The sequence below is a fragment of the Melanotaenia boesemani genome, chromosome 11 (genome assembly GCF_017639745.1).
Source record: "Melanotaenia boesemani isolate fMelBoe1 chromosome 11, fMelBoe1.pri, whole genome shotgun sequence".
Lineage (NCBI taxonomy): Eukaryota > Metazoa > Chordata > Actinopteri > Atheriniformes > Melanotaeniidae > Melanotaenia > Melanotaenia boesemani.
Genome location: NC_055692.1, coordinates 10,051,813 through 10,078,831, shown reverse-complemented (window position 1 = coordinate 10,078,831; position 27,019 = coordinate 10,051,813). Strand labels below are relative to the sequence as shown.

Below are 27,019 nucleotides of genomic sequence, written 5' to 3'. Positions count from 1 at the left end.
ACTTTTGCGTAACAGGGGGCGCTATTGGTAGAGACGGGTAGTGTCCCAAAACGGAAGAGCACAAGAGCCACAGGAGAAACATGGCGGCCCGCACAAGGCTGCCCTTGCTGCTCCGTAAAAACTTGCATCCATTCAGAAGTCAAAGGCTTGTCCACACCGAGGCTGTTGTTAAGGAGCCTGCTTATCCCCCCATAGTCGCCTCTCTCACGGCTAAAAGCAAGTCTGCGAGACTGCGACAAATCGAGGAGCAAGTTAAAAAGATATGTGCCTCTCCCGTGGAAGAGAAGCTGTCACTCATCACCCGCATCCAGCGGAAGAAATTTGTGGTATATCCACAGACTTTCGCAAGGAACGCAGACACATGGTACCAGCACTTTACGAAGACCGCATATATTCCTGGCCTGCCCGAGAAGTTCACTCTGGTCCAAGAGAAACCTGCAGAGTTGGAAGGCTCGCAGTCATCCGTGGATCAAGCAGTGACACTGGGAATCGACGATGATGCGTTCGCGGACATTCGCGCCTTGGTAACTCGCGTGATTCTACACGAAAATTGGCATATAAAGAAGACACGCAAACCTTTCTTGTTTAGACGCCAGGATCAGTTGGTCGGACCTTTTCTGAAAAACCTGGTGGCTGAGCTCACTTACAGTTTGGCCAACTACAACCCACTACTACGCTTCTCCAGCCTGGGTATGGTATTAGATTTATTAAACACAAGCAGCAGCTTATAGAGTCAGGCACTGCAGTCTTCCATCCAATAACACCTTTTAGTGCTACACAACAGACCATAACCCGCTGCTATTGCCACCTATTGTTTCTAAATTTTGTTTTCTCCATCAGACGTCAGTCCACATGTGAACTTTTATTGGAGGAGAGGACGAAGAATCATCCCAAAAGGGCACCGCAAAGGCCATCTGGAGCCATTCAGGTTCCAAATTGATGATTGCCCACACAGCCAGATCAGGATAACGCAGCAGCTGCCACAGGTAGACATCATCCTTCCACCAGAGAGCTTTACAACATCTGTAAATGCAAATCTGAGAAGATGTGATTGAGGGTCATTTTATTCAGTTAATCATTTTGTTAGATTTTTGACATGGCTGGGATGGATTTTCACTTGTCAATGTTGTCATTGTAATATTTCCAAGTTTACCACATTGGAGGCGTCCTATTCAGCTGAAGTACCAGAGGTCAAGTATGCTCCAAACCTGATGCCGTTGTTTAGAAGGCAGTACGACAACAGAATCTTCACAGGTAACACAGCAACAGGAGACCTGCCATCTCTTTTTTTAGTTATAAGATGAATTAATTTCCAGTCTAATCATCCTCAATGAGGACATCCTGGGGAGTAAACATGAGCATGATGTATTCTGGTTTTAATATCAGAAAGTTGTATTTCTTTGTCAGTAGGGGGCACCACTGTGCAACTAATCCTTTGTCTTCTTGTCATGGTTGTAATGTTATTTCTGCAAACAGCCAGTAGTTTATTTGTTCTTTGTGTGCCTTCTGTTTTAATACAGTTTGGTAATGCAGGCTATAGCAGATCTTTAGTTTGCATTATTTAAAATATTTTACTTTATGCAGCAGTTAAAATTTACTATTTCCTTTAGTGATAAATCTACATTTTATTAAATGATTTGTTAATCAGTCTACTGTTTGGTCAACAAAGGATAAAAGTGTGTAATAATGCACATAAGAGTCCTCCCTTTACAAAAGCTAAAATCAGATGTCATTTTAGGTTTATGTGTCAACGTGCACCATTTCAGTCTCAATTTGCTTGTCAAATCTTTGTATTTTTAATATTTAATCATGGTGTTTCACTACTTTAAATGACACATGAATGGTTAGAGCAGGACTTGAAGTTATATTGATCTTAAAAATGTTGTCCTGGTCTCATTAACAGGTGCAAAGCTACCAGATCCAGCCTGCTATGGTCACACCCAGTTTCATATGGTGCCTGACCGATACCACCGAGACCGCATGGCTATGCTGCAGCAGTCTGACCAGGTGGAGGTCTTCCTTAGAGCAAACGCGCTTGCCAGCCTTTTTGCCTGGACTGGGGCTCAGGCCATGTATCAGGGTGAGATTTCAACACAGAAGAGCTGATTTTACAATTTATACTGCATCATTTATTTTGTAATGTTGGGGGTTTCTTTGTGCTGACGGCAGAAAATCGACTTTGAAGAGTGACTAACTGAGACTGACTGACTATAGCAGAGAATCTCCAAGAGAGAATGAACAAATATTTGGCATTAGATGTATTTAAAATGTTTGTAAACACCAAATTTGCTTTAAAAAGTAAATGTTGCTTGTAGCTCTCATGTTCAAAATATCAGCCCATTTTAAAGCATTTCGTATGAAGTTTTAGTCAAACAGTATTTTAGGACTAAAGCTGCTTAATCATCCCAATTTCATTGCCTTTATTTTAGTTAGCAAAGAGAAGTAGCAGCCGAATGTCTGGTCACCTTCCTCTCATCTCTGCAGGTTTCTGGAACCACGAGGATGTGTCAAGACCCTTCGTCTCGCAGGCGGTGATTACTGACGGCCACTTCTTCTCCTTCTTCTGCTACCAGCTCAACACAGTGGCTCTCTCCATGGAAACAGATGCCAACAACCCCAGGAAAAACCTCCTGTGGGGCACAGAGAGCCTGCGACTGTATGAGAGTGTGCAGGATGGAGAGGTGGTGGGTCTGAACGACAGCGTCATCAAGCTGCTGGTTCAGTTCCTCATGAATCGGCCGTAGATTTGATGCTGCAGAGGATGTGCAAGAAATTGCCTTGAATTTTTGTCTCCAGAGTTGTGAAAGGTGCAAGATATCAAGTGAAAGAGGCCGACAGAAGGGAGTTTTGTCAGATTGTATAAAGTGTAATGTTTGTAAACGTTCAAAGTAAAAGAATCTGGATTAAGATGTTTTAGCCTAAAACAGTACTGAATAAATACTGTACCCACATCATTTGTTACCTTGAACAGTTACTCATTTTCTGTTTTTTTTTTCCCCCAATTTCACAAATACTGTTGCTTTCCTTCTGATCCATATGAATGTGAGCATAGATCTAGTTCATTTAATAGAAGGCTGGTTAAATAACTTATTTAGAATGCAGTGATGATGGTTATTGGCCAGATTTTAGCTTCATTTAGGTTAAATCATTGGAAATTAATTGACTTTGTTACACAGGACTGAGTCAATCCAGTAATGCACAAAGCTTAGCCAGAAAAATCCATTGCTGCACAAGCAGCTACTGCATGTATGTTAACATTAACAGCAGCTATGTCAGTCTCCGCCTGGACAGCATTCTTTTTGAATGTAGTGCAGGCCAGCGGAGATGTAGCTTAATTCCAAAGTAATCCATTAAAGATCTTCCACTGTCTTCTTTCAGGTATCTGTAGCTTATTATTTATCTAGTTGTATTTATGAAAAAATAAAACATTTCAAATTGACACGTCAATTTTTACTTTATAAAAAATAAACAAAGGACGGCCTCTAGCACTACATGACAGCATCGGTGTCCCACTGGACTCACAGCAGTCTGACTACCACTTAATTATGTCCGCTCCTATTTGATTTCTTGCTTGTGTTGTTCGTACTCTCAGATTTAAGCCGCTTCGGAGGAAGGCGTCTGCGATATGACTGGAATAGAACAGAATCTGCAGGTTTACTATTGAATTCTGGCAATTTCACTCATATTGGACAGCTTCAGGTCATTCATGTAGTTTTAATCTGCACATACAGTGAAGTATTACTATTTTTCAATACACAAACGTGAAGTTCAAAGACAAATATAGGGCATCATAGGAGGATATATATTAATATACTGCTTATGTTCATGTAAACACAACATGCTAGATACAATCTACTGCAAGGAAAAACAGTGACCAAACAATCATTGCCACAGTGATTAGTTAATTGTTTTTCAGAGTATAAGGCAGTGCTCACAAACCACATTTCCAGCTCAGCAGCAGTGAGTGTGACTCAAGACAACACACTTCCGTTTTGAAACAACAGTCTACATGATGTGTGAGGTAAACCACATTTTCAGTTTCCTCACAGGAAGTGTAGGAAGAAAATGTTTTGCTCTTTCAGGCACTGTGACAACAGTCTTAAAAATAAAGATTTCTTCCAGTAAAACAAGAAATATGTGCACCAGGTAAAGGAATATGTTAAAGTGATTATTGCACTTTGTTTGGTGTAAATATTCTGATAATTAGAAATGATATATTCCCAAAATAACTCTTCAAATATTGCTTTAAAGCTGTCGTACAGGTTTTGAAACAAGAAGACTATTTATGGAGGCTTGAATCTGTTTGCAGCCTTTATACTTTGCGTTGTCTCATTGAAGAACTTTCTTCTGGTCCATTATCTTCTCCCTGTGGCCTGAGAAAGGGAAGAAAATGAATTAAATTATCATAGAAACATGTAAATACATTTAAAAAAATTTCCCATAGTACTCACTGTGTATTTATTTGGTTGGTGTTTGTTCCATTTTCTGAGAAAAAGGCAGAAAGTGGATTGAAGCTGTTAAATATTCAGTCCATAAAGGCATAAGATGATACATACATAAAACTAAGAGATACACAAACTATATATACTGCAGTACAGGAAGTTTGACCACCTTCTGTGTTGTTTTTCTTGGAGCGACTTCTCTCATAAAGCAGAATGGCAGTGACCAGGATGACAACTTCAACCAGGATGCTTAAGAAGGGTTTCAGAGGTTCCAGGAAGGAGATTACCTGCAAGAAATAATCAGACTAGTCACTGTACAACACAGTTTAAACATTTGAAAAAGTAATTCACATTTTAAGTCAATACTAAACTTCAAAGAGAGATGTTAAAAACCAACAACTGAGCCAGAAATCTGGGAGTAGTCATAGACTAGGACCTGAATTTCAGCAGTCACATTAAGACAGTTGTTAAGTCAGCCTGTTTTATCAATTATTAAAGGACTGATGTCTCTGCTTGTTCATGCTTTGATAGACTAGACTACTTTCACACTGTCCTTACAAGTCTCCCTAAAAAAATCCATCAGACAGCTGCAGTTAGTCCAGAACGCTGCTGTTCGAGTCCTCAAGACCAAGAAAGTGAATCATATAATCCTCCGATCTTTACATTGGCTTCTTGTCTGTAAAAGAATTTACTTAAAAATCCTGCTGTTAGTTTACAAAGCACTGAATGGTTTAGGGCTAAAATACATTCAGGATCTTCAGGGACAAGGTGAAAGGTGAAAACTGGATGCTGGTGATACGTCACAAGAAATAATAGTTATTAGAACTGTTTTAAAGTTCTTCACATTTATTCATAAAGTGTGTATAAGTAGAAGTACTCAGGCTTAATACTGACCCTCAGCTCCACGTGGCTCATCGAGATGCTGATGTTGTACACAGCACCACAGTAATACGTGCCCGAGTCGGCTTCTGACAGGTTTTTCACCTCCAGCTTGGTCTTCCAGTCATTGTTGATGATCTCATAGCGTTGAGGCGCTGCAGCAGCTAAGATCTGCTCCTACATGGAGAAACCATCCCAAAGCATTACTTATCATTGATCAGTCCAAAGTGAGTGGGAATATCAGAGGTGTCAGCTCAGTGGATAAATTTTCATCATTAAAAGACAAGATGTGAGATTTAGAAAGAATAGCTCAGTAGTATATAAATTCATCCGTGGTGAAATACCTTACTGGCAAATATGGAAAATATACAGTTATATAAAAGTCAAGGAGCCCCTTTTAGCAAGCGTAAGGTCCTATGTATCTGGTTATATATCTGGTTCTTACAAGGTCTTACAATTAGGCAAATGTAACCATAAATTAACTATAACACAAGCCATGTTAGACAGCTGCCACTTGCCCCAAGCATGAACAGCTGTCAAAGGCTAACATACTTTTAAAATGGGATCTTTTTAACCTAATACAGGAATACTTCTTCCCACACTGTGCTGAAATAGCTGTTCAAGACTTTTTATAAGAGCCCAATTATGCATGGTTAAAAAATAAAATATAGTTAAAATAAAGAAATAAATAAGATCCGTATGTTGAATATTGAACATACTTATAAGAGGTTTTTTTTTTCAAAAGCAAATTTCTTGACAGCCCACCTTATCAGTCCCATTGTGTTTATACCAGTTCCAGGTGGGGGGCTTTGGTTTGCTTTCCTCCATTTTACATGTCATCACCACAGAATCCCCCACATAGCTGACTATTGGCTTGTCTCGCACCTCACTGATCTGTGGAGCTAAAGGGAAAGAGCAGAGATGGTGATGTTTGGTGTGGATTCATGGCAGCAAGGACTTTGTTAGGAGCTAACAAACAAATGCTGGCTGAATGTGAAATGTTTGCACAGAAATAACACACTGACAAATTTGAGAGCAGTACCTGTTATGATAAAATCTATTTTAGCTTCATTTCCAAACATACAAGAGTAAGTTCCAAGGTTTTCCTCACTGATAATACTGAACCTGTAAGGACAAGAAGAAAAATGCTTTAGACTAATATGTTTAATTGAGTTTAGATTAGTGTAATCAGATTAAAGTTTTCTTCTTATAAAATATGCCTGTTCTGTAGCTATTACAAATGCAGAGTTGGGCTACCAACTGTAAGACCTCTTGATGATTGTGAAAAGTTTGTGAGTAGGCTTATACAATTACACACTTTGGAAATTACCGTGTCTATTCACGCTTTGCATGTCGCAAGATAATGTACAAACAATGTATCTTACAACTAAGAGATCAAATGTGCACATGAAGCACTTACACTCGCTTGAGGTTATACTGCTCATTTTCAAGCACCACTATGACACGACTATCCGGAATCTCCCATCCGTCTTTGCTCCAGTAACCAGTTATGTTTGGTGGTTTGTTCTGGTTTCCAGTCCAGGTACACTCCAGTGTCAGATTAACAGGATCCAGCAGTTCAATTTTCTCAGAGAGACTTTCACCTGTGTGGAACATCAGAGGATTGTTAAAGAGATCATCAAAACTAAATCAAAGTCTTTTGTCTATTTTTTATGATTGATCATCCTGTCCTGTCAAACCACCCATATGTGCTATAATACCAGTTTTCACCAGAAATTTCTACAACCTCAGTTCCAAGTAAAAGGTATTCTATGTAAAATGTAATTAAAAACTAAATGCAATAAGTAGGAAATTTTATATTTTATTCCCCAGAGAACATATCAGATGTTGAAACAGACATTTTAACATTTCATGGAAAATATTAGCGCAGTTCAAATTTAATGGCAGCAACACATCTCAAAGAAGTTAGAACAGGGTGATGTTAGCTGCATTCCCCATTCTTTCCACAGCTATCTGTAAAAGTCTGCGAAGTGAGGAGACCAGTTGCCGGATTATCAGGAGAAGAATTTTGTCCCATTCTGGTCTGATGCAGGCTTCTAGATGCTCAGCAGTCCTGGATCTTTGGTCTAAGATTTTCTGTTTCATGATGCACCAAACCCTTTCTACTGGTGAAAGGTCTGGACTGCTAGTAGGCCAGTTCAGCACCTGGATTCCTGTGAAGCCATCCTGTTGTAATGGATGGAGTGTTTTGGCATGGTCTTGCTGAAATATGCAAGGCTTTCTCTGAAAGAGATGTGTTCTGAGTGGTAGCATATTTTACTCTAAAACCTCTTATGTACTTTTCAACATCGATGGACCCCTCACAGATGGCAGGGCTCTAACACACATTTAGGGATTGCTCAGTGAACTGTGTTCCTGAGCCCATGCAGTGATTTCCAGTAAGGAATCATGTCCATTTTTAATGCAGTGACACCTAAGGACCTGAAGATCACAAGTATCCAGATTTCACCTCTAACCTTGTCCCATGCGCACAGAGATTCCCTCAGAATCTCTGAATCTTTGCATAGTAGGTATAATATATTTATATAATACACAGTAGATTTAGGGATCTTTAAAGTTTTTCAAATTTTACATTAAGGAATTTTTTTCTGAATTTATACTACAATTTTTAGAAGCATTTTGTGACAGACTGGTGAACCTCTGGCAATCTTTACATCTGAAATTCTCCTGTTAAACCCTGTCTTCAGTTGGCCTCATTAGTTGCCATATTCTCCTACAGTAGCTTTTTATTGTACCAATTACTTTAACCTTTCAAGTCTTAACCTTATCATTTCTATGAGATGATTAAATGTCCCAGTTTCACCATCTGATGTTAATGTTCTACTAGGAGTCAAATATGGGTTTATGAGATTTGCAAACATCTCTTTCTGTTTTATTTATATTTTACACAGCATCTCAACTTTTTAATAATGGAGGTTTTACTCTTGTTTCTCTTATGTTTACAGGAGCATCAGGAACAACATTGTGACAAATGAAATGTAAAAATGAAAATAGTCACCTTTTAAGACAGCACTTCTTATATCTGTCAACAAAGGAGTGATGGGAACCAGTGGCAGAGGTGTTGGGCCTGGTGTTTCTGTCAGTTGAAGGAATAAAGTTAAACATATATGTATTGTTAACATAACAATAGCTAACAGTACCTTTCAAGTTTCAAGATTCAAGGTTAGCTTTGTTATCCCCAGTGGGGCAACTGGTTTTACCCCACTGGGGATAATAAGCAGAATGCTATTAGCTTCTGCAAATTTACAGAATTCCTATAATACACAAGTTAAGAAAGATGCTTTTTCCCATAAAGCCTGTTTTTCTTCCTGACTGGTCAGCTGTACTTGTCTCATTTGGTACTACCCACCATTCCCCATCAGCTCTGCTGAAATTCAAAAACCGAAAAAAGCTCTTTTTTGGATTCAAAATTATTATTATACACCTCTGAAGGTGGAATTTTATTTATTTATTTATTTATTTTTTTTTTTTTTGCTTTAATTGGAAATTAAAAAGCCTAAAAAAAAAACACCAATAACAAAAACCACAAAACTAAGTTATTTTTAAGTTAAGTTTAAGTCATGGTCATGTGCAGCATATATCAAATATTCCAACCATAAATTTGTCATTAGGGTTGAAAACATACTAACTTTAAATTAACTGTATGCATCTTTATCATAGCTGCTTCATGCACCCTCCATTTGTATGGGATATTGAGAATGGCCTCAGAAATGAATGCTATGCATGTACACAGTGCTTCATGGAGATGACCAGCTGAGGCAGTGCTTCGGCAAATAAGGGTATAAACCTAACTGCTTTCATTTAGTAGCCTTAATACCGTTTGCAGTGTCCTAGCTTCCTTTTTTTTTCCTTCTTTTTTGCCATGGTATTAAATTGTGGCTGGACTTTTTATGAAAGAAACAAATCTTTCACAATTTAACCTAGATACAGACCCACTAATAGAAGAGAAAAAAAAGAGTAGAAGTAGAAAGTGTAGGAATTGCATGTTGCCAAAAAGCAACCAAATCATGATGTTGTAATGTTGTATTGTTGCAAAGATAGTTGCTTAACACCATTAAAAAAAAAAAAAACACTGCAACTTGTCCAATTAGCAGTCTAGAGTGTGAGAGCTCTCATGTTTTAATAACTCCGCCCCTAATTTTATTCAGATGTTTCACTATCATCTACTTGTTAATCTTTCTAATTGTAGAATTAGGTACAAATTGTTCAAACATAGCCTCACACCCTTTACATGTTAATGAGCTGTAACAGTTGCTTGTAGATTGTAGCTGGTTTTTCTTCTTGCCATTGTACTGATAACTGCAGACAAGAAAACTCCATAAACGTTTGCTTCCATAGAGAAACTCACATCTGCTGATGATCAGTTAATTAACTGCATTTGATTAACAGCACTTGGCTGCTGCTAACTCCATGTGTAAGCAGTTAGTCTATTTGGTTTTTTACACGCTGCTTCTGCATTTATCTTTAGTTTTTCTCAAATAATTAATGACATTGTGCAATATTATGTGTTGTTTTTTTTTTAAATGAAGTCCACTGTGCAGATGATCTTGCTGAACAAGTTCAAATTTGTGGACTCAATTTGTTTTTCTTTACTATTTTTTAGATTTGAGTTACTAAGCAAGGGACCTTACAAAGAAAGTATGCTCAGCTCAAATATATACAAACTGAAACCAGCTTAAACTTCAAGGACTGGATCAAGTTAAAAATATGACAAAATTATTTAAAATGGTCCTTTTAGCACTCACAGGGAATTGATAATATATGTAAACATTTGCCAAAGTATCCTCCATATAAAGACATAATTGTTGTGGAATTCAGCACTTTCCCCTTTCTTTTATTTATTTATTTTTTTTCCTATTAAAATTACTAATCTAAATCAAAGTGTATAAAATCTGTGTTGGACAAGAATACTTTGTGGGGATATTTAAACAGTGAAGAATAAAGACAATCAACTGGAAACTGTAAGCATGTTTGTCAATGTGTGGAAATGTTTCCTATGCCCCTCACAAGGTTAAAGGAACATTTAGTAATTAAATTTAAAAAAAAGAAGAAAAACAGAGCTTTAACACAAAGTACATATAAACAGCTAAAATAAACCCAAATTTCATTTACTTGTGTTGATGTGTCTGCAGGAGATGAGAATCTGGAGGATCTGAAAAAGTAGCTGCTTCCAGGAGGCTGCCATGGCTGTTATCCTTGTGTCCTCTCTTTGAGAAGGTTTCTCACTCTGTGTCTCTGCCTGCTGCATCGTCTAACCACCCCACCCTCCTCCCTCAGCAGCACAGTGACGCAGCCATGATATCACCCTGCAGCCTGTGGGTGGCTGACTGACTCCATCCATTATTCAGCCACACTGTACCTTGAAGCTGTACTCACTGTGTCCTGTTCTGCACAACCCTGCATGCAAATGAAATGCAGATTTCAGTGTTTTCTTCCTGTGAAGCTAAATATTGCTGCATGTGTACTTAGAAAAAATTGACACATCCGCCCCTGACTGTGTGCGTTTTGGCTGATACTGTGTAAATTTTTGCACAAACCTCTGTTGTGTTACATGAGAGGACCTGGCAGGCAAAAGTCACATGATCTGCCTGCTTTTGTGAAAACGAGTGGGAGCATTTCTGCCTTTTAGAATTTGTGAAACAAAAGTCAGTTAGATAAATTATTATGCTGGTGCACATGATAAATGTAGATAAAAAAAAAAAGTCACTCCTTTCAGTAGATTTAGGCAAAAGCAAATATCTTAGCTAAGTCTTTCTACTTGAGTTGAGTATTTCAGACCTCTTGGTACCTCTAAAAACCCCTTGTACTGCTAATTCTTCTCTTGCTCTGTATTTTTGCCAATTTTTTTTCTAATTTCCATTTAGCATTTATGGTTATTTCCCTTTTTTGTCATCATGACAATGTAAAAAAGACTGAAAAACAAAAGTGGGGATGAATTGTTCACTTAGGGATGGAGTTTCTCTGTTACCATCATGGGTGACACTGTGGCAGAACTTTCATGGTGTCTTTTGTGTCAAAGGTGGTGCAAATGAATATAGCAAACTGTACTGCAGGACTGAAACCTTATAATGTCTGTTTCTGTGGTGTAAAATGCTGACAAAGTATTTTAGACTTTTTCAAGCAGGGGTAGAGTTACAGAGGTGGGCCACCTCAGATGACAGTTTACTGGACGAAGAGGATAGAAACGTTTTTTTTTCTGTCCTCTTTGTGGCCAGACACAAAGAGGACAAGGTAATGGTTGCCAGACTTAAGGATCCAGTCTACCACCACCACCAGACAGTAAGCAGAACTACAAGGAGAGGCCATTGATCCCTCTACTACAACATCAAGCGGCTCATACTGCACCTCATAACAACCAACTTGCCTTTCAATGGACCTTTTTTAACTTGTTGCAAATATATCCAATTAAAGATCCAGATTATTAACGCAAAGATGTTTTTATAGCTCATGTCTATCTAATGTGATTGCATTTATCACAGCAGTGTATGTGAGTGGTTGTGTTAGAAAGAGGAACATTTCCTCATTTCCTTTTTTAAAATATGGCTCCACAGATAAAGACCCTTGCATCTTCTGGCCACCCCATTTATAAAAGTCATCCTCTGCCACTGCTAATAAGTATACCATGATTTATTATTCTGTATAATCATCTTTATGTGGATTTAATCAATTTTTTCTCATACATTTAGACACAATACAAGGTGAGTAAAATCATTCAGTTTTTGTAAATATATTAAAAATAAAACGAAATAAAAAAGAAATATTCTGTATACACACAGTATCAACATTGGCATTGGGTATGATTTAAATACAGGTTTGGTGCTTCTTCAAGCTAAATCAGAATAAACAGGGAGTACCAGTCATTCCCAGGTCTCTGGCTGGGTCATTTTAGGACTTAAGCATAAGAGTTCCTGACACAACTTAACCAATGACAACCAAGTTTGGAGAGGAAAAGGGCCTGCAGGGTGCGAGCTCCAACAATACTTAATCTGTTTATAGAGAACAACTTTATTATTGTTCACACTGAACCAACATGTTATGGCCTTCTTTGAGGTCATCATCAAGCATTTAACAACCAGCATAAGGACAAGTAAACATGTCAGTTGTGAGACATTTTACAAACAGGCATAAACCTTTTAACTATGTGCAAACAATTGCCTTACGCACTTACGTCTTCCGAACTAACCTATGACACAAGCAAAGTAAAAGAAGGAATGACATGATACTTGAACTGAAAGTTTAACTGGGGACAATTTCGCTTAAGTAGAGTGGTACACATTGCAACTGGCAACTGGAACGCCCCTGACTGCTTTGACATGTTTTACTTGATGCTAAAGAAAGAGGGGATCCTGAAGGAGAAGTGGATACTGCACAACAAATATTTTTTTAAAACTTGTAATTTCCAAGGGGAACATTTACTCAGTTCTTTATTACACTCAACAGGAGCCTGTAAAACATGCACACCAGCTCTGTGTTTCCCTTTTGTGACATGGGCTAGGATTATAAAGGGTTAATGTGTGTTAAAACAAGACTGAGCTGGGAACATAAAACCCTGGGAAAAGGATTTACTCCTCCAAACAGACTCCACTGCTGTCTGTTCTTGCTCTTCTACTGATAGTTTAGTGTGCAAATCAAGACATAAAATATTAAATATGTACTTTAAGTACAAAAAATAGGACACTCAGATCAAATTAAAAGTTACTTTTATAACATTTTATGGATGTTTCAGCTATGTCTTCTACAGTGTGCATTTGTCCTTCAGTTTAATGATCGTTATCAATCAGATAGACTTCCTCGGGTCTAAATCAAACATTATATTAACCTAGTCAAACCTCCATAAACAAATATATCAGCAAATGTTTTAGGAGCATTGGAGGCTTGTATTGTTTGTGTGTTACAATGGCCCCACCACATAACTGAGGTATACTTTTTTAATTCTTAATTATTCAGTTTAAACTAAACAGAAATAAATATTTGACGTTTTTGTGAGCATGGACCTTTTTGTTCCTCTGACTGTGGATTTGGTTCAGTGAAGAACAGGTCACCTTTTTCATCTTCGTCTAAGTATGTTGTTTTTTTTTAAACATCTGCTTTTGAATGAGACGAATCCCTCGGAGAGAGATTGATGAGTTTGAGTAAGTGGTAAATGTGCTGTAATCTAAGTCTGGAAGGTTTGAGAGCCTGGTTAAGCATAAGTCATCTTCGCGGAATAAATGAGTTCATTCATTGTTGTCACTTCTAAAACCAAACATTAGTAAGTGGTTAAGTGATATCATAAATATTTAAATATATTAATGTAATCTCCAAAAGTTATTCTTTATCATTTTCCTCACTTTTTTGCCAGTCTGTTGACTTTCAATGGACATAAGTTTGTAGTGTTTATTATCCATATGTTTAGGTTTTTGTTGCTCTTTTAGAAAATAGATTGTTCCTGATTAAAAAAAGCAGAAACTACATAATATGTTTAAATTTAAGTTTGGCTTGTCTTCTAATTTTAACTTGGACCTCAAGTAATGACTGATATAAATGGAGCTGTCAACTCCAGCCCTCAAACACCACTGGAGTGGTCCTCTAGCAAAGCTTCATGGTCCACTGAGGAGCAGTGAGAGGCTATTCAAGTCCTCTCATACAATGAAATGAGGTGACCTCATAATGTCATGATAAGGGTTGGTGAGAGGAGTACTACGGGGGTTATCTAATGCAAACTACTAAAAAATTTTTTTTACTCATGAATTCAAAATTTTGCTGTGTACTTGTGACTGAATCAGAAACTTGCTAAGCATTTCAAGAAATAAAAAAATTGCAAGACTCAGACTTGAGATTTATGAACATACTGATCAAACTGACCAACTAATGCCAGTACACTGCAGTACCATCAGTGTACCAGTAGCATTATAAAGGTATCTGAGTATTTTTCTAAATTTTTAACAAGCCACATTTCTGTGTTTATATGTGAGAACTCCTGAAACCACTCGTGTGTTATGGGTATAAAACAACAATCCCCCTTTTTAAAAACAAAATTAGTTTATGTAAACTTCCTGTCAGCAGCTTTACAAGACACTTTAAACACTTAGAAAGAAAAACAAAATTCTAATGCCACTGTGAGCAGAGATCTCCTCACAGTTTGGTTGCAATACATTATTTTGCCACTATATCCTACACCATGTTCCTTGAATATGCCTCTATCATTTGTGTACAACTAGCTTAAAGATTACTAAAATTGGAGTTTTGCATTTCTGCTACAGAATAAGTGAATTACAATACATGCCTCATCATCCTCAAATAAACAATAAAAACAACTACAGCAACCACCTACTCTCAACTGGCTAGAAAGCCTTTTTAAAAACTTTCTAAAAATGTATTTATAAAACATCAATTTTACAAGTAAAAAGTTAGCTTACAGCTAGTCTGACACAACAGATGCTTACAAATTTGAGAATAGGAAATTGTTTTACAGTATATAAGTGAAAAAAGCAGCAGAATATAACTATATAATTCTCCAGGTTTATTGTGGCTGAAGCTGCAGGCTGTTGATGAACACAGTCTGCAGTTCGTTGATGTCGTCACTAGCCTCTATGGGGATGCTGCACCTGCCTGGTGAGCCTAAAACCCCACCTGAGTCATATGCTGGCTCATAGCCGCATTGACTGAGATTGTCATAGTAGGATACCCCAAAGCCTCCCATTGCGCCATGAGGATGCTCATAAATGTCCATGTAGTGGTGCTGTGGTGATAGGCGGTTGTAATCCTGTGAATGATGTGACCCGTGATAGAGGTGGAGGTGGTGTTCGGGCCCAGGGCTATGACAAGGGCTGTGGGACGGGCTGTGGGGCATCAGGCAGGTCTGCAGGCAGCTATTTCGACGCATGGCCCGATGGAGGTCCAGTCTGGCAATCAGTGGCTTTCCAATGTTGATGCTTTTGGTCCAGTGGATGGGATGATCATCATCCATGGCTGCAAAAGTCCCTTGAAGGCACACGGTGAAGACCAGCTCCTCCTGTTGCATGTAGGGTTGATGAACACAGAATGATTTCAATATACATAAAGATGCCAGAACCCAGAACTGTGTGTCTACAGCTAAATTTAACTGGATATTTTGTAGGAGTGTAAAAATTATGAGTTATATTGCCCTTAATTTGTGACTTTAACCTCAGAAATTATTGTTGTTCTTGGCATATCATGCAAATGCCCAACCATCTGCAATGGTTATGGAGTAGTAGAACATGCTGAACTAAGAGGATCATTATTATTGAAGGATGTCAGTATGCTGATCATAGCCTTCTGGTCCTGAGCAAGCACATCAGTGCAGTTGCAGAGATGTAGCATTGCTGCAGACACTGTCTTAACATTAAATAATAGATGATAAGCCTTCTTGACAGAATTAAATACTGTACTGAAAATATCAGGCGAGCAAATTAAAAGTTGTTGTTTTATTTTAAAATAAATTAAGACTTTGACACATAATTTTCAGCCCAAGTAGGTGATTTGACGTTTTTACCTTGAGCTTCTGCAGCGAGCTGAGTCTGGTGTAGAGGCAGTGCTGCGGCAGACTGCTGGACAGGAGGTAGATCCCCGTCTCCTCTGGAGTTTCTCTGTTCATCTCTTTAGGATCCACATCAAGGTCCTGAAGCAAAAAAAGGAAGTTTCAAGGACCAACTCAAGGTTACATGGAAATTGAGACTTTTCCTACCAGAACATTGCTAGAAAAAATAAATATTACTTCTCTGAGCTCTTTTTAAAAATGTTAACATAGTTACGTGTGAGAAGTCGGTGACATGAGCTTGGCAGAAAGACATATCCTCAGGCTTTTTAACGATGTGAGTGTAGATGACGAGCACGTTGGAGAACTCTGCAGCAAAGCCCAACTTAATCTGAGCCCCACAGTCAAAGTTGAGACACATACTCTCAGGAAGCTCTACAAAAACATACACAAAGAAAGATTTCAGTAAAACTGACAAACTGTTTCATCTGGGTTTATTTCTCATTTTAATGGTAAAGGCACTGTTCTCAGGAGGGATGCTATATGGCTCTTGTTTATTTTATATAATCATAAACTAAACAAGTCACAAACAACAGCTTTGTTGTGATTCTTTCAAGCTGGCCAGATGGATTCATCAAAAACGTGTTGCGTCACAAACCTACAGTCACGTTATTTTACTATGTAAACATTTCTGTGACATACGGAAGAGCAGGAAGGGATAATAACGTCATTGTGAGTCAGTGTCAAAAAGTTGAATAGTCTTAGGAAACTCCCACATGTGTGCATTCAGAGTGTACGAGCAATGTGTGCCTCATCAGTACTAACAAAAGTCAACATTTGTCAGTGTTTAATCGCAGTGAGCAAATAGGGACTTCCCAGCGCACTAAAAACAGATCAACAAAGACTTTGTAATTATTGCTGTAGACTTACCATGAGCTTTTGCCCATTGGTGACTTTGAGCATGAACAAGATCCACACTGTCCCCAGGAAGAATAGGATCGGTCAGCGCTCTTCTCTCTGACAGACTGCTGCGGATCTCCAGAGCCTGTTTACCTTTTGTAGCATCAAACTGACCCATGTCTGAGCACAAAAAACACAAGTTAAGCCAGCCTTTCACATACTGTCAGGAGCTCCCACAGATTCCACTGTAAAGGGACTTTCATTTTGAGTTGAACTGGACTTGGCATAATAATAATAATGGATTAGATTTATATAGCACTTTTCAAGCCACCCAAAGCGCTTTACATTGAATCTATTATTCATTCACTCCTCATTCATACTTGCTGATGGTAAGTTACATGTGTAGCCACAGCTGCCCTGGGGCATGCTTATGGAAACATGGCAGCCAATCCGAGCCTACGGCCTCTCCGACCACCACCAAACATTCATCCACATTCCCACACCAGCAAATCAGGCATGATCATTTCATCCATCCATCCATCCATTTTCTTCCGCTTATCCGGTGTCGGGTCGCGGGGGCAGCTGCCTAAGCAGGGAAACCCAGACTTCCCTCTCCCTGGCCAAATTCACCAGCACATCCAGGGGGGGTCCCGAGGTGTTCCCAGGCCAACTGAGAGATGTAGTCCGTCCAGCGTGTCCTGGGTCTTCCCTGGGGCCTCTTTCCGGTGGGATGTGCACGGAACACCTCACCAGGGAGGCGTCCAGGAGGCATCCTAACCAGATGCCCGAGTCACCTCATCTGGCTCCTCTCAATGTGGAGGCCCACGTCACCCTTTCAGGCTGAGCCCAACCGGGCCCCATGGGCAAAGGCCTGGCCACCAAGTGCTCACCTCCGTGCCCCACCTCCAGGCCTGGCCCCAGAGGGGGGCCCCGGTGACCCACGTCCAGGCAAGGGAAACCTCGGTCCTTGCTTTCTCCTCATCATAGGGGTGATTTGAGCCGCACTTCGTCTGGTCCCTCCCCTAGACACCTGTTTGCCATGGGTGACCCTACCAGGGACATGAGCCCACGACAACATAACCGCTAGGGTCATCAGGACGCACAAACTCCTCCACCATGATAAGGTGGCGGCTCAGGGAATGATCATTTCAACTTATTTCATTCTTCATCCAGGGTACCTCTACATTAGCTTTCCACCCATATTTCCAAATGCAATGTTATTTCAGGATGAGGGAAAACTTTCGGGCCATCTCTTACCCTCAGCAACTCTGTCCAGCACCACTGTGATCTTTTCATCGTCCAGCAGCCGCTTCTTTAAAAACCTGACAAACACACCATTGGTGAAACCAGTGGAACTCAGCTCAAAGGCCTCAGCATCCTGGCACCTGAGCAGCCAGACAAAGAATACAACATTTTATACTATGACAAAAAGTGTATGACGTTGATTTTAAGTGTCACTCATGTTTCAGACTTACGTAGCATATCCAAAGACAATGTTTGCCGTAACTCTCAGGACAATGTTTGGAGTGCTGTCATCATGAATATTCCTGGAAAATGAATAAATTGATCAAATTTCCACAAACCAAAACAAATAAATGCTCATTAGTTCTGTTAATGTTTTATGGTTTGGGGAACTTTGTTGACGTCAACACCTAAATCTGCCCTTATTTAATGAAGAGCAAAAGTGCAAATTCGATAAGAAGGTTTTTTTTCTCATTTCACCTCTAATCTTCTAGAACAGGGATCACTGACTCTGGTCCTTGAGAGCCAGTGTCCTGCAGGTCTGCAACACACCTGTCCAGGGTCTACCCGGCCTCTCCACCTCTAGGAGTTAGGATAAGCTTCAGCCCTGGGTATTGCAAATGGATGGATGAATGGATTTTATCCTTAACTTCCATGCCATTGCTCTCATTCAATGATAATTTTTCCCAGTTTCTCTTAAACTCTCAACCCATAGCCACCATTTTTTAAATGTCACTGTCACTCGCTGTGTTTCAGTCAGACTTTTGTACTAACCTCCTCCCTTTATCATCAAAGCTCTCTCTAAAATCCACCACCTCCAATCTTCCTTCAGGACTCTACTACAAATGAGCTCTCCTCTCTTAACTGTTATCTGCCTGCCATCATCTATATCTAATATCAGAAATGTGAATAAAAACAAAAGAGTGATTTAAGAAAAAACTTTCCAAAATGTCAAAATGCTACTGATAACAGAGCATACTGATAACACACCCAATAACAGCTCATCAGTGCTCAGCTGTTTCACTACTAACTAAAAACTATAGTAACCTAATTTTCTTTTTTTTTAATGTAACCAAAACAAAAACAAAGCAAAATTCTGGTTCTTATGTAAAATATTTGCTGGTTTTGTTGGACCTCGTGATAATAAACATTTTGACACAGTTAGAAAAGCAAAGATAAATCTGTAGGATACGTTAACACTGAGAAAAGGTTTAATTATTTAATAAAGCAAAACGTCTCTCTATCAACAATAAGACAACTATAAAATCACACTTCAAGCTACAGAGAAAGCACTGACTTTGGGAAAAAATATATGTTTTATGGAGAAATACCTCCATAAACCATCCTGTAGCTAAATTTAATTCAAGTGCTCGAGTGAATTAAAGATGCTATACTGTCTACATGAATAAAACTTAAAATGCTTTGCGTTAAGAGTATTATTTCAATCTCAGTAAACTGTACAAAAGAGGATGGACTCACCTCTTCCTACACATGTCCAGCAGAAATACATTAAGGCCCGTCTCCTTCTCCTGCATTAGTTTTAGGATGCTCTGCACACATAGACAGTTGGCTGACCGATAAGGGTTTGGTGCATCAACCGGCACCATGAAACTGTTTCCGTAGTTCTCATATCCATGACCAGCGTAGTACAGCAAACCTGAAGAAGGAGATTTGATTTTAAGTCAAGTAACCTGAATAAAGAAGGTCTCATTTTTGCTACATGTTGAGCTATATGAGTCTCACAGTTTCATTTACAGATTTTATTTACATTAACTAAATTTTTAATCACTATCATTAATTATTACACGAGAGAAGTTGAAAATTAATAAAAAGTAAGAGACGAGCTTAAAATAATTTCATGCATTATTTTTAGACGTATGCAGTTCTGTCCCCACAATCATCCATGTATGTAAAATCCCACCGTAGACTCCCTTGTGGAGCAGCAGCAGGAACTCATCAACAGCGTTTCTCATCTCGGACTCTGTCAAGTCCAGCAGTGACACCACTTTAAAGTTGAGCTGCCGCAGGATGTTGGTGAGGTCGTACACGTCCACCATGGGAGCTTTGAGCTGTGGGTGGTTCTGGTACGATAGATTGCCAATCAGCAGGGCAACTTTGTCTGTTGCTGGGGACAAAGATGAGAAGAGGAAAAAGATTGTCACACAGGAAGTCTGTTTTTAATACTGGTTTTTTTTAATACAGGGACCGCCTCGTTCGGCTTAGATTTGTTCACTTTGCCAGTGCCTGCTTAATAAACATCTTCCAGTTTTGTCTTGCAAAGTAAATCTTTTGCTGCTGCTTTAGCTGTCAGAGGTATCACTTCAACTCTATGCTTCTTTCAACGTTCCCATGATACTGCAAGTGTAAAAGTAGAAGTTGGGAGAACACCTCCTTCCAAAAAATCCCAGTTTGCTCTGTTTGGTTAGCCCACAGTAGCCTGATCAGGCTCCATCTAATTTTTCTTTAATTTATCTACAGTGCAGATCTTCACATGGTCAAAGAGTCCGTGTTAAGGAAAAGGATTTTCTAAATCTGAAGAGATTTTTTTGTTGGTTAGAGACCCCACACGTGAAGATAAAAAAATCAGGCATTTAACAGTGTTGATGGTACTGTGTGTGGTGTGCTCCGATAATTCCAGCACAGAACAACACACACATAATGATTCTGTCCCGCAGCCGATCTACAGTCTAGTCCTCTGAACCAGAAATCTTGCATGATCAAAGGTGATCTAACAAAAATGAAGAAAAAGAAACATAGCAACAACCATAAAAGTGAAGAAGAACAACCATGGCAACAACTGAAAAACAAAACACCCAACATGGCAGAAGACATACATAATGAAGTAAAGATAGAGGTCTTGTGACTATTATTAACAAAAAAATCCAGAACTGAAAAATAAATACACAGACTGGAGGCGGCGTGAACATATGCTCCAGTCAGCTCGAGCTCTGATTGGCTACATTCTGTTCCATGTCACAATCCACACAGTCACAATTCAGGAGTCGTCGGCTTTCCACACAGACATGAACATTTTTTGGTCATAAATATTGAACATGCTCAATACTTCCGATTGTCAGCCATGACCCGTTATGGAGCTGATTTTCAGGACAAATTCGCTCTTAACACACCTCAGACCAAATGGTCAAGTAGGGGGAAAATCGGGACAAAAATAGCCCAATAATCTTTATGTGTTTGCCTAGCTTTAGTAAAAATGTATCTGAGCATTGTCACTTTGTCAGTGTAGAATGTGATTTTAATTTTTTATTATCTTGCTTTTATTCATCTTAACTATCCAGATATGTAAAATGACTTCATCCAATAGATTACTGGCCTGTAGTTTTATAGGAGGGTCTTCAGGACCGCTCTCCGGCAGGTTTTCATTGTTTTTCTGCTCTAACACACCTGACTGAAATTAATGGGCCATTGTCAAGAAGTTAACAAAAAGCCATTGGATCCATTTGATTTTATGCAGGCGTGTTGGAGCAGCAAAACAACTAAAACCTGCAGAACAGCAGCCCTAGAGGACTGGAGTTTGAAACCCCTGATTTACATTTTTGGACAAGAAACCACTCTGAAAGATCACCCACTGATAGGTGCCTGTGTGAATACACCTTTGGCACCAGCAGGAATAACTTTTTTCAGTTGTTTTTATTCTGTAAAGCACTTTGTGCTGCTTATTTTGTATTAAAAGCACTATTTAAATAAGATTTGATTTGATCGTATAACTGTTTCCCAGTTTCTGACATCGGCTTTCTAAAAGCTTGGATCACTATTCTTGCTAAATTGGAGGATTTCTACAACTACTACAACTACAACTTGACAGGATCCAAATCTGGGCTTCGATGTGCCCATTTTAGACCCTTCATTTCTACTTTAAACCAATCCTCAGTGCATTTTCTGTGATGATTATCATACCCTTCTAAAAGATTCAACTTCACCAAAAGGAAAATGGCCTTGTTACTTTTTGGCACTTTTTGATATACAGCACCCATAAAGTAATCAATTTACCCACCGACACAGAGAAGCAACCTCAGACCAAAACATTTCCACCTCAATGCTTCAGATGAAACAAGATTCTTTTCCTTGAAAAGTTGCCTTTGGTCTGCACCAAGTATCTCTCGGCTACTGCATATAAAAAATGGATGTACCCACGAGATCCGACACCTAGCAAGGTGTGACTAACGGTAGATGTAGAAGTCTGACACCAACAACAGCCAGAGGTCTCTGCAGATTACTGGCCTGCAATTTTGGAGTTGTAATAATGATGATGATGTTTAGTTCATTTAAAGTCCTAGAAATGATAAACTTCTTGTCAAGAATCTGGATTTCAGATAACATCTAAGTCAAGAGACAAAAGTCACACAGTGAAGTAGATTTGATACAAAGAAACACAAAGACATGCAGGGAGGAAGGAAGCAAATCATCCTGTGATGAATGCCAAACAACACCTAGAGGTGTTTGGTGACACTTAATACATCTTTTTGGTAAGGCTAGATTTGTTTTTATTTCTGTTGGTGGTTTCATCTGCCCTTTGCATCTTATTCTAATACACAAAAGTTGCACATCCTTTTTGACATCGGTAGGAGAACCGACACAGATCAGGACACAGATCTTGATTGTATCAGAAAATGTCCTCGTTTGACTTTGATCAGTCACTAAAACACATGTAAAGTGTTGTTTTTAAAGATACTCACCATAAAGTTGTTCTGGAATACTATTTAGGAAAAGGTCGCTGGAACCTAAAATTATAACGTCACACAAAAAAAGGTTCACAACAGTGAAAATATGACATTTAAATATGTATACTTATTGAGTTTGATTAGTCTTACCTTCTCCAATTGCGTAAATGTCATCTATGACAAAAACAAGAGAAAGATATTAACATCATATCATACTGTTTCACATACAGTATGTAACTAGAGTATTTATAAAGAAGACAATAATAAAACAAAGGGAAAATCAACATTAAAAAAATCTTATGCAACTGATTAAAATAATCAGTATATTGTTATGTTAGTTTGATTTCCTACAAGTTCCATGAAAAGACACAGCTCAACAATGCTGGGGGTAATGTTTTAAGTATTTCTGTCATTAAAAAAAGAAAAAAACATTTCAGAAAAAACTGAATAAAAGAGATCAGCAGCTTTTTTTTCAGCTGCACAGTAACAGGATGATTTTAACTGATTTTAATCAGGCATAACGTTAACCTGAACCCAGAAATGAGGAGTCACACAGAACATTCTGCAAACTGCACGTTGTATCTTTGATCTTGAAAGTCAACACACTAGAGTAAGTAAGTGAATATAAAGAGGAAGGTTAAAAGTTAATTTTAAAAATAATTCTTGTAAAAATGTTAGTTTTCTGAAAGCTGCACGAAGTTTAACCTTTTTGCACCAGTATAAGACTGTAAAACATGTCATGAACTGTTTCCTGCGATCTTGATGCAGTGTATTTAAGAACAGACCACAATTTATCATCTAATAACCATGAGAAGCTCTAGTATTCGTGACAGTAGAAGGATGTTGTATGTGGGCTACAAATTACAACACAAGAACTTATTGTCATTTTCCCAAAGGGGATAAAATGTGTAACAAAGTCACAACAGATTTGCTTAATAACATGTTTTAACAGCATTGCTGTCACACTATGAAGTACCAAAGACATGAAATTAGAAAAAAAAATGTAATATATTTAAAATATATAAATATATATTTAATTCTATATTAAGGTATTTATTCATATATACATTTAATTAGTTATGTATTCATTTCTATTGTTATTCATACAATTCTACATTCATTCATTTATTTAAATATTAAAATGTATTTATAGTAGGTGAGTGAAACTGGCAAATGTAATAGATTAGAAATGCCCACTTTAAAATATAAACAGCGAAGAAATATATAAATGAATATAAATAAAAATATCTAAATATATTACTAAATAAATGTATAAATTATTAGATGAAATTAATAACTAAATTCATAAATATAAAAAATATTTTTAAATTAATTTGGAAATTAATATCCAAATACAGCCATAGATAAATGCAAAAATATTCTTTATCTGTTTATTCATATTTTTTTCATTAATTCATTCGTTCTTTTTTGGTCACCTATATCATGCAGGAGCAGGTGAGTCAATTAATATTTCAAAGTCTGGATTCTGTCTGTAACTTCAGTTCAGTGTTGCTTTCAGTCTTTTCATGGGATTTGTTGACAGTAACACAGATCTAAAGAAAAATTAAATCAATTCACCATCCCCTTGTGTTGATTGGAAACCATGACATTAGTAAATTAAAAAATGCATGCAAGTATATTTGTAAATAAACCTTGTGATCTTTGTGTTGAAAACCTAGATCATGATCCACATGCAATTACAGCAACACATTACAGTTTAGAACGAAGTTGTGATTAACTGCATGCAACTGAATGCATGTTAGTATTAAGTCTGTTTAGTACACCGTTCATTAGGGCTTTCGACTCTACCTTCAGAGCACTCCATTGCCCCTGTAATCTGGACAGATATCCTTGGTGCTTTTGTTCAAGAACAGAAGCAAAAAATTGCTCAGTCATAATAATAAAAAAAAACTTGCTTTTCAGTATAAAAAGCTGTCCTCAAGGATTAACATACCTATCACAACATCAACTTCATTGGTCCACATTCTCTCAGTACTGCTGGTGATCTCACACCGATACCTGCCGTGATGTTCCTGCATCACATGAGGAATCTGAAAGAAACACAATCTTTATTTAGCTTTTTCAGCGAAACACTGACAGTGATCAACAACTTTAATGTCTCTTACTCAAACAGCTTTCAGGTCATGCTTTGTAATATGTTTATAAATGGAAAAATAATCCAATGAGTAGTAAGACTCAAACATCACCATGAGCTTTCTCTTTGTGGTGTTTGGGATAGGGACTCCGTTCCTGTGCCACTGGTATCGAGGAATCGGCCGTCCCACGGCTCCGCACTCCAGCTGCAGGGTTTCCCCAACATGTAACCGCTGGAACTGAGGCTGCATGACCAACTTCACCCGACCATCTAAAGAGTGATAACTATGCCCTGTTGGTGTTGAACAGAAGCCATCATTTCTTCAGTCAAAAGCTACTATATGAGTTTAAATCTGCTTTAGGGCACAACGTAGAATCATACCATAAGACATGCCAACATTCAGGACGTCCACCTGGGCCCACTGGCTGAATTCACAGACATCTCCACTGTTGACCCTGCAGATGTAAAAGCCAGCATCCTTCAGATGGACGGGACTTATCACCAGATCTGGAGAGGTGCTGTTTGGCACCTGAAATTGTAAAGAATATGAACAGCTCAGTCAGCATAATATAATGTTGCTCCCCTAGATGAGATGCAGCATCACCCATCCCCATCTACAGAATGATGTCATCGTCCATGCTGAACATTTTCTCTCCTCAAGGTAAACATCAGTAAAAAGATAAAATACTAAACATGCATTATTACTGTTGCTCAGTGAAACCTGTACTACTTATTTAAACAATGTGGACTAAAGCAGGACATGTACATGCAGTTCTCTAAATTTGGAAATTTAGTTCTGCCAAAAGAGGGACTCGCAACAAATCATGCATTTTAATCTTTATTAAAGCTACATTTGGATGTCAATTCAGTAAAACAAAACCAAGAAAAGACTAAAACAGATCCAAAAGTTAATAATGTTCCAATAATGTGATGCAACACAGTCATAAAGAGGCTTTTTTGTGTATGTTTTAAAGAAATATCCATGAAATTACATTTTTTTAAGCCTAAACCCACTTGCTATTTAAATTTAAAATTGAAAAAGAAATATTTTATCACCTAGACCTAAAACAGAACTAGGTAGCAGCTCACCTCCTCCCTGGATTTGAACCACTGGTACTGCACTGGAGACTTCCCCACAGCATGGCAGCTGAGACGGAGATTGTGGCCACATATTAGAGCTACCGACTGGGGCTGAATGAGGATCTGCAAGGCTGTAAATTTGTGAAGAAAAGGTTTACTATGCATCCCTTTGTCTTGCAGCCCACACACAATAGATGTGGTTTCAGATATCACTTTCCACACGAGCTGAAAGTGTAATTTTATTACCTTTACCATCCGAGCAACAATATATCTACTAAAAAACATCTAATCATCTTTCCTTTTAAAACATTTTTTTAAATCTGCTTTTGAATTCAGTGGTTGCACTGACTTTAAACCAGTATTCTAGAGAACCGGAGGGTTAAAGAAACACAGCATGAGTCATACATTTTCCTTTAAGCTATAGAAAAAAAAAAACAATAACCCTTTTGTGTCATAACATCCTTTGATAACAGGTTGGAGGCAGTTTTGCTGTACCTGGTGATTTCAGGCACTGCAGGGCCTCTGAGTTGCCCAGACTTTGCAGGTAGTCAATCAGATGATTAGTGGTGCAGCCCCGCTCTCCCATCAGCCTTAGCAGCATAAGGCTTGGGCTGCCTTCCACCTCCAGCACCCTCAGTGAGCACATCTCCATGTCGTCTGAGCTTGAGGGTGATACAAGAGAGAATATTAGAGTCAAATTAAACTTTATAAAGATTGTTAAAGTGTAGGTAACAACGTATTTTTGGGATAATGTACTGTAAAAGATAAGATCTCTTATTTCTGGGAGATGGTGAATGTTAAGCACAATATTACAGTGGTTATCTATTGGTTATAATCATTTATATGGTAACAACCATATTTAACCTACCTGACTTTGAACCGTTTGTCATTGCCGACAATCTCTCCAAGTTTTCGCCACCCTTTATGGTTTGATTTGTCCAACACATCACAGAGCTTCTTCACAAGAGGCTCCTTCAACAAGTTGATGTTCGTCGACCTATCCAAAGAGTCCGCCATGGCAGCCAGCGACAAAAAGTGAACATTAACGGGTTTCTGCCTGCCTTGGGCACACTGATATTACACTTGAAAGTAAGTCACATCAAGAAGAAAAGAAAAAAACAGTTTACTTCCTGAAAGAATTTGCAAAAGTGATTGAGACACACCTACTGTACTATCTTGGGTTTCCCCCCCATAGCATCAAAGA

The 27,019-nt window shown here is 38.4% G+C and overlaps 3 protein-coding genes across 5 annotated transcripts; 1 reads left to right on the top strand and 2 right to left on the bottom strand.

Moving 5' to 3' along the window:
- The first annotated feature begins 49 nt into the window (after nt 1–49).
- On the top strand, nt 50–2,968 carry mrps30 (mitochondrial ribosomal protein S30). Its single transcript, XM_042000524.1, has 5 exons — nt 50–690; nt 841–986; nt 1,149–1,254; nt 1,904–2,080; nt 2,485–2,968. Exons 1-5 carry the CDS (start codon nt 81–83, stop codon nt 2,742–2,744), a joined length of 1,299 nt encoding a protein of 432 aa, XP_041856458.1. The 5' UTR covers nt 50–80; the 3' UTR covers nt 2,745–2,968.
- Nucleotides 2,969–3,579: 611 nt separating this feature from the next.
- On the bottom strand, nt 3,580–10,787 carry emb (embigin). Its single transcript, XM_041998422.1, has 9 exons — nt 10,455–10,787; nt 8,341–8,418; nt 6,742–6,925; nt 6,364–6,446; nt 6,087–6,223; nt 5,337–5,498; nt 4,612–4,729; nt 4,452–4,485; nt 3,580–4,373 (listed from the first exon to the last, which is right to left on the bottom strand). The coding sequence occupies exons 1-9, from the start codon at nt 10,588–10,590 to the stop codon at nt 4,313–4,315; spliced, it is 993 nt and encodes a 330-aa protein (XP_041854356.1). The 5' UTR covers nt 10,591–10,787; the 3' UTR covers nt 3,580–4,312.
- A 2,616-nt stretch (nt 10,788–13,403) lies between these two features.
- On the bottom strand, nt 13,404–27,019 carry malt1 (MALT paracaspase 1). 3 transcript variants are annotated; one of them, XM_042000263.1, is made up of 18 exons: nt 26,979–27,019; nt 26,684–26,812; nt 26,311–26,477; nt 25,825–25,946; nt 25,117–25,264; nt 24,848–25,026; nt 24,595–24,691; nt 24,450–24,497; nt 22,791–22,814; nt 22,656–22,700; nt 19,883–20,086; nt 19,441–19,618; nt 18,195–18,266; nt 17,977–18,104; nt 16,750–16,899; nt 16,097–16,254; nt 15,838–15,963; nt 13,404–15,336 (listed from the first exon to the last, which is right to left on the bottom strand). In XM_042000263.1, the coding sequence occupies exons 3-18, from the start codon at nt 26,465–26,467 to the stop codon at nt 14,845–14,847; spliced, it is 2,328 nt and encodes a 775-aa protein (XP_041856197.1). In that variant the 5' UTR covers nt 26,468–26,477; nt 26,684–26,812; nt 26,979–27,019; the 3' UTR covers nt 13,404–14,844. The 3 variants fall into 3 exon arrangements, with proteins under 3 accessions (XP_041856197.1, XP_041856195.1, XP_041856196.1); XM_042000261.1 differs by lacking the exon at nt 26,979–27,019 and having other exon boundaries at nt 26,684–26,971; XM_042000262.1 differs by lacking the exons at nt 24,450–24,497; nt 26,979–27,019 and having other exon boundaries at nt 26,684–26,971.